Below are 12,541 nucleotides of genomic sequence, written 5' to 3' on the forward strand. Positions count from 1 at the left end.
TATTGAAAAGCTCTAATGTTTTCATAAAGATGACAAATCGTTCTGATATTTCTACATGTATTTACATGTTATTTCCCTTTTGAAACACGTTCTGTAATTGAGAAGTACTGTATAAGCACGTATTAGGAATTGCAAAACTGCAAAGACTGCTGTCTAACCAGTCTGGAGACTGACGAGTGTACTTGGACACCAAACACAAAGGAATAACACTGATATCAAAAAGAAACTGAGTTTATGAAGGCACACACACACACACAGTTACACACACATGCATGCGCACGCACACACACACACACACACAGTTACACACACACACACACACACACACACACACACACAGTTGACCTTGGTACGTTTCCTCTGGGCACTACGGGGTTTCTAAGCGGAGTTGCTGGGATTTTGATCGGGCGCTTGGGGGGGCAACCCTTGGGAGTCTCGACGGGAGGAGCGCCGGGGTCCTGACGCCGGGAGCTCCAGCAGGGTCTGGACGGTCTGGGCGATCCGAGTCAAGCCTTCGTCCTCCAGGATCTGCTGGGGAGCACACAGGGACTCCTGGGGGGAAGAGAGGAGGGGCGTTAGGATCGGCCACTAGGCTAATGCACACACCACTCCACTCGACGTCCTCACACACACACACACACACACACACACACACACTCAGGATTCAAAGTAGTGCTGTTTGTCAGGTCACTCAGGAAATTCTTCTGCTCCTACACTCCCTGTTTTACAATACCTGTGGGGCCATACATTATAAGCTAGCCAATGTGTGGCATTCCAGACTTTCAAAGTTTGATTGCAGCGTCAAAGCCAGGTTTCTCCATCCCTTCCACGTGCCTCTCAGACGTGGTGATTTGTGCCAGGTCAGGCCTTAACCGAGATAGCGTTAATTCAGGTTGTCGCACTGTATTGAGTTTTCCTTGCATCAGTAAATGCAAAAGTAATTACAGAACTGGCTCATTTCATGCATGCACACGCACAATGCTCCTAATTTTTCCAAGTTAACGAGCCACATTGTCAAATCACATGCAGCGACCAAATTCAAAATACCTGCTTTAACTGCAATTTAATCAGCTTAACCTCAGCACACCCACACCCAAAAGCATTGGGTCTGAACATGGCCATGGTCTCCCACTGGACTGGGACACCTCCAACAGCAGGGAAGGACAGTGGACTTATGACTGGGGCTTCTGCAGCTGTCATGCCACATCTGGGCACTTCTATGGTGGAACTGCATTGGTAGAACTGCACTCTATGGTGGAACTGCATTCTATGGTGAAACCCCACTTTGTGAACACATGCACAGGCCAACAAGCACAACGCAACAAAGAGTCACCCAATCAAATGACATTACCCAACTGAAAAACAAAAAACAAAAAAAAAAAACACCTTCATTCCAAAGGAGAAGGAAAGTAAAAATGGCTGTCAGGGGAAGGGAGCAAGCAGGACAAAAAGGTGAGAAGGAGCGCTACGGATCGGTTGTGTGTGACATCACCACACCCCAGCCAGGCATGCAGGTGTATCGGAGCAAGCAGTTCAGAAACTTACCTCTTCCACACAGACACACCGCAGCACGTAAGCTAGAACGTTAAGGCTATTAAGGTTTATTTAAAAAGAAAATACAACACACACAGTTAAAATATAAGGACTGCATAAATATCTTCAAATGTCATATACACTTCGGCAACATACATCTTGAAAAGAGAAAGAGAGGAAGAATTCACAATTGAGAGACAGAGAGAGGGAGGGTAGAGAGAAAAGAGATGTGTGCGTGTGGGTGTGTGTGTGTTAGAGAGAGAGAGAGAGAGGAGGGAAGGAGAAAGGGAGGGAGGAAATTGGAAAAACATGACAAATGCACTCAAAAAACCTATAATTTCACACATGCACAGGGCAATAATTAAAGGTGCTGAAAGTGATGTTTGCCCTCACTCAAAACAGTGGTAATGCGCCACGCCTATATAATTACCTCCAAAAAAATCACAGTGTAATTATCTCTAAAAAAAAAAAAAATCACAGTCATTAGAAATAAAGACAACAACAAATAACAACAGTGGGCATGATCAGAGTTTCTTTTTTAATCATTTCTTTACAGTAGAAGAAACTATATACTCATTTTTTAAATATATAGGTATAAATATTACAAAATACATCAGTTTTTTTTGTTTGTTTAATCTATTGAAATCTGACTTGAATGTTTCTCTGTGTTAGTTGATGCGATTGCCAGTCCCACTTGCTTATGAAACGCGTTAAAGACGCGTTGGTCTTTAACTGCTGATTGAATCAAAAAAAAAAAACAACTTAATTTACAGTCAACGTGCTAAAAGTACGTAACAGAACAGGAAAGGAAACAAACATTTAAATGATCCCTTGTGATATTATTTCCCATAAGTGTGTCAGATGGCAAGGAGATGATTCTCTACAAAAAAAAAAAAAAAAAAAACAGCAGACATTTTCTTTCCCATAAAATGGTGAGATTTGTTCATGTTGGTGAAGATGGCGAAAATATTCAATTAAGGAAAACAAGGTACTCCAAAAGCCCTTAAGAAGTTCCTGACCATGGAGACAAAATCTCTAAAAAGGGCAAAACATTTTTTTGTATAAACCAGCCCTCTTTAAAATGGAACTCTTGAATACAAGATGTACCGGAAAAATGACCTTGTATTTCAGTCAAAGAACTGCTTCTATCACACAGCTTAATTTAGAGGTAAATCTGAAGACAAACTTTGATACAATTCTGTTCGATAAGGCCACACAGTCTTATATACATTCAACTGTTTCTTTTGAAAAGACACTTGTGCACTCGCGCCCATTTCTATCAATGGGCCCAACCTCCACACTGAAATGATCTCTCAAAGGGGTAAGACACAAAACTCCTTTATGATAAACCTGTGTGTGTGTGTGTGCGCGTGTGTGTGCATGAGTGAGTTTGCGCCACACATACAATACATACATAGAGCACACAGAAGTTGTTGGTTCTGTATAGTGCATTTATCATCAAACTGCTGAAAACAGCGACTATATCAGAATTTTGCTTGACAAATGTCTGTTTGACAAAACATTTTTAGAAAAAGGTGTCACTTCGTTATCATTTTTTTTTTAACGAGAGTAAACATCAATCAATCATAGGAGCGTATTTTTATTAATTATTCTGGGTCTTGCATCTTTGCATTAAGATCGTGGGCTCAAAAAGATGTTTAGTCTCAACAAAACTACCCACTTCAGACATTATGAATTTCACACACTGGGACGCCTTGTCGAATTTACTAGAGATGGGAAAACTGAATCCACGCACAGGGCTACTTAACCCTGGTTGTGCTACTGATTCCATACAACACTAAATGACTGAAATTTATTCAAAACAAACCAAGACCCCTGGCTGCCACAGAACAGCGTGTCCTCTGGTTAATCTCAGGACATCGTGAATAGAGCAGTTACCTCAACTGACTAGTCTGGCCAGGGCTGTTGGTTCATAGGCCTCAGATTTTCCCATCATAATATTTTTATATAATATATATATATATATATACACACACACACATATATCTTTTTTTTTTTTTAACTATCACAGCTCAAGTTTCTACCTTTCCCCCCTCCCCACTCGTAGCAAATAAATAAAAAAGGAAATAACTTAATTAGGCGTTTACATTGAAACAAATATGAAGGGATTTTTCAGCTGGTCTGGATAACAAACAGAAAAAAAGGAAAAGAAAAAGGAACATCAAATCAAGTCAATAAAAGCTTAGAAACATTTCTGTACCGTCTGATTGCAACAGGAAGCATTAAGACAGCTGCCCAAACGCTGCCCCCTGCTGGTCACAGTCAACATTGAAGAGATGAAACATTTAAATAGCCTCGGCTGTAACAGTCAAACATTGTTTTCAAACAGGGACCGCACAGGCACGCCAGGTACTTTTGTCTGCCACAATCACGTAACTGTCTGTGGTTTCGACCCCTTTTAAGAACACCAGTTACAACAAAATGCCCCTCGGAACATGAAAATAAACCTTACAGTACATAATCCTGATTGTGGTATCGAATTGTCTGACGTACATGGTCGACATACTCAGATCGCCTGGTGCCATTCTGTGGAAGCCAATAAGGAGGCCCCATATTTCAGTTAACCTGGCCAACTTCCCTGCCTCAACACTGCCCCCTGGTGGTTATGTAAGGGGGAAAACTACATGTAGTTTTTGAAGCGCCCTTTTTTTTGTTTTGTTTTGTTTTTTTTTTTAAAGAGAAAATTCAGAGCTTGAAATTTTAGATTTTAGTGCATCATATTCTACTCAATAGCGTTGCCCTAACTGAAGGTTATATAAAGGCCATTCAGAAGATGTAGTGTGACAGGCGTCAGCCATTCCGCAGTTGAAACTCTGCTACAGTGCGCTATGTGTAATGAGTAACCGGTGGCAGACCAGTACGTATATGAATTCGTCGTTATGGTGACACGAAGCAAGAAGCCGGAGTGAGCTGATATATGCGCCTGTGGTTCAGGGTCCAGTCAGCGTCGTCTGCTGCTGCACATCAGGAAACTGCGTGAGCACACGCACAGCCTACGCGCGCGGCGCACACAGCGTCCTAACGGTCGTACCTCTCCTGTCCAGAGCTTATGCGCTGAGGGTAACTCTGCAGATCTTAATAACAGCGCGGTGTGAGCTAGCACGCGTGTGTGTGGATCCATACAAGGGGAGTGTGTGAGACTGACAGACCACAGACAAGTGCTGGGAGTGTATGTACGTGTGTGTGTGTGTGTGTGTGTGCATGTGGCTGCGTGTGTGTGTGTGTGTGTATGTACGTGTGTGCGTGTATGTGTGTGTGTGTGAGTGCGTGTGTGTTTGGGTATATGTGGGGATATGTGTATATCAGCGTGCTTGTGTGTGTATATCAGCGTGTGTGTGTGTGTGTGTGTATATCAGCGTGCTTGTGTGTATATATCAGGGTGCGTGTGTGTGTGTGTATATATCAGCGTGTGTGTGTGTATATCAGCATGTGTGCGTGCGTATAAATCAGTGTGTATATGAGTGTGTGTGTATATGAGTGTGTGTGTATATATCAGCGTGTGTGTGTGTGTGTGTGTGTGTGTATATGAGTGCGTGTGTGTATATCAGCGTGTGCGCGTGCGTATATATCAGTGTGCATACGCGCGTGAGTCAGTGTCCGCGGTACACTAGGCAGTGAGCTGGCAGTACAGCAGGTAGAGCAGAGCCATGGCCAGGCAGTAGAAGAGCAGGAAACCGGGAGAGAGCGGCGAGCAGGGAGGAGGGGGCGGAGTCTCCCGTCTCAGCAGCGCCTCCACGGTGCCAATCACAGCGGGCAGCTTACAGCTCAGCACATCGGAGGACAGACACAGGTCCGCCTGAGGGACACAGGGGCGGGGCGGGACGGGACGGGACGGGGGGGCGGGGGGGCGGGATGGGGACGGGGGGGGGTCACAGATGATAGAGATAACAAGTGATGAAGAGATGAGGAGAGAGATGGATATAAAAGCCATTAAAAAGGGACAAACATGGAGGAAAAAAACGGGGGGGGCGGGGCATGGCGGCGAGGGCAGGATGGGGATGGAGTGGAGGGGGGGGTCACAGACGACAGAGAGAACAGATGTGGTATGAGAACGAGTGATGAACAGATGAGGGGAGAGATGGATGTAAAAGCCAACAGAAGGGACAAACAGGGCGGAGAGACAGGGGGAGGGGGCGGGGGGGGGGGGCAGAGACAAAAACAGGAGGCAACACGGTGAGCTCAAAGCACATCGGCAAACAGACAAACAGCAACAACAACAACAACAACACAAGTTAATGCATCCACAGCGTCTGTGAACGGAGGCAAGCTCTAGCTCTGTTTCTGCTGAAAACCATACCCACTTCAGAAAAACAACACACCAATTCACAAAAACAAAATAAAAAAATAAAATAAAAAAAATAAAAACCACACTCATTTCACACAAGGACGCAAATTACATAAGAAAAAATGTTTTACTCAACCACACGGGGCCCAAAAGCAATTTTGAAAAGTCATTTGTGGTTTTCTGCTTGTGCAGAAACTAAACAACAATCTCCCCCAGCTGATCTCTGTTCACAACTGCAGAAAATGGAAAGAAAGCCCTTATACTGGTATTCAATCAAACTCCGCTGTTCTGCCCATATTCAAACCTCACAACACTGGTATTCAATCCAACTTTACTGTTCTGCCAACATTCAAACCTCACAATACTGGTATTCAATCCAACTTTACTGTTCTGACAATATTCAAACCTCACAACACTGGTATTCAATCCAACTTTACTGTTCTGCCAATATTCAAACCTCACAACACTGGTATTCAATCCAACTTTACTGTTCTGCCCATATTCAAACCTCACAATACTGGTATTCAATCCAACTTTACTGTTCTGCCAACATTCAAACCTCACAACACTGGTATTCAATCCAACTTTACTGTTCTGCCAATATTCAAACCTCACAACACTGGTATTCAATCCAACTTTACTGTTCTGCCAATATTCAAACCTCACAACACTGGTATTCAATCCAACTTTACTGTTCTGCCAATATTCAAACCTCACAACACTGGTATTCAATCCAACTTTACTGTTCTGCCAACATTCAAACCTCACAATACTGGTATTCAATCCAACTTTACTGTTCTGCCAATATTCAAACCTCACAACACTGGTATTCAATCCAACTTTACTGTTCTGCCAATATTCAAACCTCACACGGCATCAACAGTCATGAGAGAACAGAAAAGGCTCAAACTGACACTCAGAGCTCTGAAGTGTTGTGAAGTGACTTTAAACACGTATTCCTGAAGCAAAGCTCACATTGGCGCATTTGAAACTACAATTCAAACTTAGATCAAGAAAGCTGCCGACTAAGATAAACATTTCCGGCTGGAATGGGAAATCAGAACCGTGTCCAGAAATGAGTACGAGCATTTGTTTATAGGGGAGAGCGCCAAGGCCTTTCAGGAAGAGCCAAACTGACAGAACGCTTGCAAACTGCGGAGCGTACTCCTCATAAAACACCATCGCCAAGCCTGAACGAGCCGCACTGTACACAAGCAACTTCACTGACAGCTCACCCAACGCACCCGAGTACAGACCTTCTGACACATCACAGGGTTTACCCAACACACCCCTGAGTACAGACCTTCTGACACATCACAGGACTCACCCAACGCACCCCTGAGTACAGACCTTCTGACACATCACAGGGTTTACCCAACGCACCCCTGAGTACAGACCTCCTGACACATCACAGGGTTTACCCAACGCACCCGAGTACAGACCTTCTGACACATCACAGGGTTTACCCAACGCACCCCTGAGTACAGACCTTCTGACACATCAAAGGGTTTACCAAACACACCCCTGAGTACAGACCATCTGACACATCAAAGGGTTTACCCAACACACCCCTGAGTACAGACCTTCTGACACATCAAAGGGTTTACCCAACGCACCCCTGAGTATAGACCTTCTGACACATCACAGGACTTACCCAACGCACCTGAGTACAGACCTCCTGACACATCACAGGACTTACCCAACGCACCTGAGTACAGACCTTCTGACACATCACAGGGTTTACCCAACACACCTGAGTACAGACCTTCTGACACATCACAGGGTTTACCCAACGCACCTGAGTACAGACCTCCTGACACATCACAGGGTTTACCCAACGCACCCGAGTACAGACCTTCTGACACATCACAGGGTTTACCCAACGCACCCCTGAGTACAGACCTTCTGACACATCAAAGGGTTTACCAAACACACCCCTGAGTACAGACCATCTGACACATCAAAGGGTTTACCCAACACACCCCTGAGTACAGACCTTCTGACACATCAAAGGGTTTACCCAACGCACCCCTGAGTATAGACCTTCTGACACATCACAGGACTTACCCAACGCACCTGAGTACAGACCTCCTGACACATCACAGGACTTACCCAACGCACCTGAGTACAGACCTTCTGACACATCACAGGGTTTACCCAACACACCTGAGTACAGACCTTCTGACACATCACAGGGTTTACCCAACGCACCTGAGTACAGACCTTCTGACACATCACAGGGTTTACCCAACACACCTGAGTACAGACCTTCTGACACATCACAGGGTTTACCCAACACACCCCTGAGTACAGACCTTCTGACACATCAAAGGGTTTACCCAACACACCCCTGAGCACAGACCTGACACAACATCCATCGAACTCTCGCACTTTTCATTCAACTCATTTACAGTAACGGGGATTTTCGGGGTTGTGACAAGTGGGGACACGTCCTGGACGGTAAGGTCTCACGTAGGGGTCATCCTGCATTATTCATTCACCTATTTCCCCCTTTCCCCTTTTCCTTCCCCCCCACCCCTGCTGTGGTGCTCGCAAATTTTGGCACTGGTGCACGCCAAGGATTTCTCCATGCAGGAAAAACCCAGAGCAGGTCTGGGCTAATGGTGGATTCTAAAATATTCCTTAACTCGATCCGGTGGATGCGGAAGTCCAGCGGTCCCAGCTTGAGAGAGAGATAGCAGGTATGGGACGCCCCGTTAAAGAACTCAACTCCGGAGCGGGGACGGCAGTGTGGCACAGTGGGTAAGGAACTGGGCTCGTAACCGAAAGGTCGCAGGTTCGATTCCCGGGTAAGGACACTGCCGTTGTACCCTTGAGCAAGGTACCTAACCGAAATTGCTTCAGTATATATCCAGCTGTATAAATGGATGCAGTGTAAATGCTGTGTAAAATGTTGTGTAAGTCGCTCTGGATAAGAGCGTCTGCTAAATGCCTGTAATGTAATGTAATGTAATGTAACGTGAGGAAAAAAAGCGGGCGCTCTGCCAGGTTTAAGCAGAGGCGCCAGGACATCCGGGAAGCGGCAGTCAGGCGGGAGTTTACGGGACCCGATCGATCCCGGGTCCTCCGTGTAAATGGACTGATGCATTAAAAAACGAAGACTGCGTACCGTCTGCCGAGCAGAGCAGCTCATTATGATTCGTCATTACCCACGTCCACCCCGAGCCCGTCTGCTCAGGACGCCCTGGTCGAGCGGCTTTTTAAAGACCGAGGCTCTTTGTGAGAGCCGTGGTTCTCCTCTGACTGTGGACGTGGACACGTGCGTGACCTTGATAAGCACATGCCATTCTTCAGCATAAAGCCCCCCTGTGTAACACTATAGCCCCCCAGAGTCCCCCCCCCCCCCGCTCAACCCCCCCGACAGCTGCAGTACTGCTAAACAGGCCCATGCATGGTGTTATTCCGTCTGTCTGTGTCCGTCTGTCTGTCTCTGTCTGTCCGCGTCAGCCCTGTGTTTGACTGCCTGCGCAGCTCAGCTGGTGCATTGTGGGACGCGGTCTGGAAAAAGGACTGCTGCCCACAGCGCCTGCTCTCCAAAAAACTGACGGAAACCGCGGGACGGTCATACTCCACACAGAACAAAAAAGGAAAACGTGATATGAAAAGTAAAAAAAAAACAAACAAAATAAAAAACATTAAGCAGAGAAGACGCATGTAAGGCCGTAAGAAATGGGGGGGGGGCGGGGCGGGGGGGCGTTACCTCCGGGACTCCCAGCTTGCGGCACGCGGCGATGAAGTTCTCCACGTTCAGACGGCACTTGGCGCCACTCAGCTTTGGCTGAAAGGGTCAGACACAGAGGAGACGGGATGGTAAATGGACTGCATTTATATAGCGCTTTTATCCAAAGCGCTTTACAATTGATGCCTCTCATTCGCCAGAGCAGTTAGGGGTTAGGGGTTAGGTGTCTTGCTCAAGGACACTTCGACATGCCCAGGGCGGGGTTTGAACCGGCAACCCTCCGACTGCCAGACAATCGGTCTTACCTCCTGAACTATGTCGCCCCACATGGGATGCAGATGAGAGCCAGTATCAGAGCAGAGTTCACCGGCCAGCTCCCCCCCCCCCCCCCCCCCCCCGTCTGCCTTAACCACCCAGCTTATCCGAGTCCAGAACGATATCAGCAGAGATCGGCTTTTATGAGAGCAATATGGAAACAGATGCCATCTAACCAGGCCCTATATTCATGCAGTCACACGGGCTTCCTGTTCCATATCAAAACCTGACTGTGTCACAGGTCACTGCTTATTTTATGAGGCCAATTTAGAATTCTCCAGCACGGACGTCATTAGTTGATTGCCCTTTTATTTCTATCTTCCCGTTTGTTGTCACCGCTGAACTAAGCTAGCTCTTATTAGCCAATGCGCCCTTTTGTGCTCTGCAAACATACAGTAACCCCAATGAATGCTGGTGTAAGCGTGGTTGGAATTAAAAAATTTTTTTCCCCCAGTCACAGTGTGGGCTGTGGCCAGGAATCGGCGTCAGTCGAGAGGTAAGCGATGACTCACCACGGCCGGGGAGGGGATGTGGATGATTGACACGGACCGAGGCCGCACGTGATTGGCCAGCTGGCAGAGGATCGTGCCGTTGGACAGCGCCTCTCCCAGGTCATCCGGCAAAGTCAACTTGAGCCGGGACTCCAGAGTCTAGGAGAGGAGGAGAAAAACACCTGATTTTAAAACTACAGGTTTTTCTACCTGTGCTCTACAAAAAGAGCACAGGTAGAGCACAGTGAATGAAAGTGAGGGGGGAGAGAGAGAGGGGGAGAGGGGGAGAGAGAGGAAAGAGAGGACAGAGATAATAAGAGTGAGGGAGGAGAAAGGGACAGAGAGAGGAAAGAAAAGACAGAATGAGAGGAGAGAGAGAGAGAGAGAGAGGGGGGGGACAGAGAGAGGAAAGAGAGGACAGAGATAATAAGAGTGAGGGAGGATAGAGGGACAGAGAGAGGAAAGAAAAGACAGAATGAGAGGAGAGAGAGAGAGAGAGAGAGGGGGGGACAGAGAGAGGAAAGAGAGGACAGAGATAATAAGAGTGAGGGAGGATAGAGGGACAGAGAGAGGAAAGAAAAGACAGAATGAGAGGAGAGAGAGAGAGAGAGAGAGGGGGGGGGGACAGAGAGAGGAAAGAGAGGACAGAGATAATAAGAGTGAGGGAGGAGAGAGGGACAGAGAGAGGAAAGAATAGACAGAACGAGAGGAGAGAGAGAGAGAGGGAGAGATGGGGGTACCTTTCTCAGCTGCGATACGTCCTGCCTCTCCTCTCGGGGGGAGCGTAGTGAGGGGCGGGACTCGCTGCGTCCCATCTCCGACAGACAGTGCACAGAGCCTGGGGAACAGAGGACACGTCCAATCAGCACTGACCGAGAAAGACGACAGACACACGGACGCAGACACAAACAACTTATGGACAGAAGGACAGAGACAGAGAACGAGGAAGCAGAAAGACAGACCAGATGCAATATGAAATGCAACTACTCACGTAAAACACAATGTAAGCTAACTTCCACTTAATAAGCCTATTTAAACCCGCTCCTCTTAAGATACAAGTTAAGACAGACACGCCTCTCAGACACACGTACCGGAGGCTAAGACAGACAGACAGATCTGTCTCAGACACACATACCGGAGGCTAAGACAGACAGACATGCCTGTCTCAGACACACATACCAGAGGCTAAGACAGACAGACATGCCTGTCTCAGACAGATGTACCAGAGGCTAAGACAGACAGACAGGCCTGTCTCAGACACACATACTGGAGGCTAAGACAGACAGACACGCCTCTCAGACACGCATACCCGAGCCTAAGACAGACAGACAGACCTGTCTCAGACACACGTACCAGAGGCTAAGACAGACAGACAGGCCTGTCTCAGACACACATACTGGAGGCTAAGACAGACAGACAGACCTGTCTCAGACACACGTACCAGAGGCTAAGACAGACACGCCTCTCAGACAGACGTACCAGAGGCTACGACAGACAGACAGGCCTGTCTCAGACATACGTACTGGAGGCTAAGACAGACAGACAGGCCTGTCTCAGACATACGTACTGGAGGATAAGACAGACAGGCCTGTCTCAGACACACGTACCGGAGGTCTTGACGTTGCAGCGCGAGGAGGCTCGGAACAGGAAGCTGCTGGGCTTCTGGGCCTGTCCAGGGGGGGAAGAAGCTTTTGGCGAAAGGGGCGTGTCTGTAAACAAATATCACATCAAACTTTTACCTCTGTGCACACAAGCAAATGTAAACACAAATGTAAGTTGTTAGTGTCTGGAATGAGTACTTGTTGCCTGTTGTTTAAAATTGTTGCCTGTTGTTTGTGTCTGAAATGAGAAGTTGCCCGTTGTTTAAAATGGTTGCCGGTTGTTAGTGTCTAAAATGAGTACTTGTTGCCGGGTGTTTAAAATGGTTGTCTGTTGGTAGTTTCTGAAGTAAGTACTTGTTGCCTGTTGTTTAAAATGGTTGCCTGTTGTTGCCTGAAATTCGTACCTGTTCTGCTGTTGGAGCGTTGGGGGGCGGAGGGGTGGGACGTATGGGCGTCGCTCTGAGGCAGTCCACACAGAGAGGAGGGGTAAGCAGGAGAAGGGCACCAAACAACAACCGTTTTAGTAAATGTCCACCTCACAGTCTAGGGGGACAACTGGCACGGCGATTAGACTTGACTTCAAGCCGGTCGGCTG

At 47.1% G+C, this 12,541-nt stretch overlaps 1 protein-coding gene and 1 long non-coding RNA gene across 5 annotated transcripts in view; both read right to left on the minus strand.

Moving 5' to 3' along the window:
* Positions 1-305: 305 nt before the first annotated feature.
* Positions 306-12,541, minus strand: part of lrch4 (leucine-rich repeats and calponin homology (CH) domain containing 4) — a 43,152-nt gene continuing 30,916 nt past the window's right edge. For 2 of the 3 annotated variants that reach the window (XM_035409212.1, XM_035409213.1), the window contains exons 14-19: positions 12,351-12,405; positions 11,953-12,054; positions 11,086-11,183; positions 10,367-10,504; positions 9,561-9,638; positions 5,062-5,350 (exon numbers count right to left, since the gene is read on the minus strand). In XM_035409212.1, coding sequence (XP_035265103.1) covers positions 5,162-5,350; positions 9,561-9,638; positions 10,367-10,504; positions 11,086-11,183; positions 11,953-12,054; positions 12,351-12,405 — 660 coding nt within the window. In that variant the 3' untranslated portion in view covers positions 5,062-5,161. Of the gene's footprint in view, positions 553-5,061; positions 5,351-9,560; positions 9,639-10,366; positions 10,505-11,085; positions 11,184-11,952; positions 12,055-12,350; positions 12,406-12,541 lie in introns of those variants that run through there. The other variant, XM_035409215.1, reaches the window with a different exon arrangement.
* On the minus strand, positions 6,431-8,654 carry LOC118223086. 2 transcript variants are annotated; one of them, XR_004764396.1, is made up of 2 exons: positions 8,202-8,654; positions 6,431-7,972 (listed from the first exon to the last, which is right to left on the minus strand). It is a non-coding gene; the product is annotated as an uncharacterized LOC118223086 (long non-coding RNA). The 2 variants fall into 2 exon arrangements; XR_004764395.1 differs by having other exon boundaries at positions 6,431-8,157.

The sequence above is a fragment of the Anguilla anguilla genome, chromosome 3 (assembly GCF_013347855.1).
Source record: "Anguilla anguilla isolate fAngAng1 chromosome 3, fAngAng1.pri, whole genome shotgun sequence".
NCBI classification, from domain to species: domain Eukaryota; kingdom Metazoa; phylum Chordata; class Actinopteri; order Anguilliformes; family Anguillidae; genus Anguilla; species Anguilla anguilla.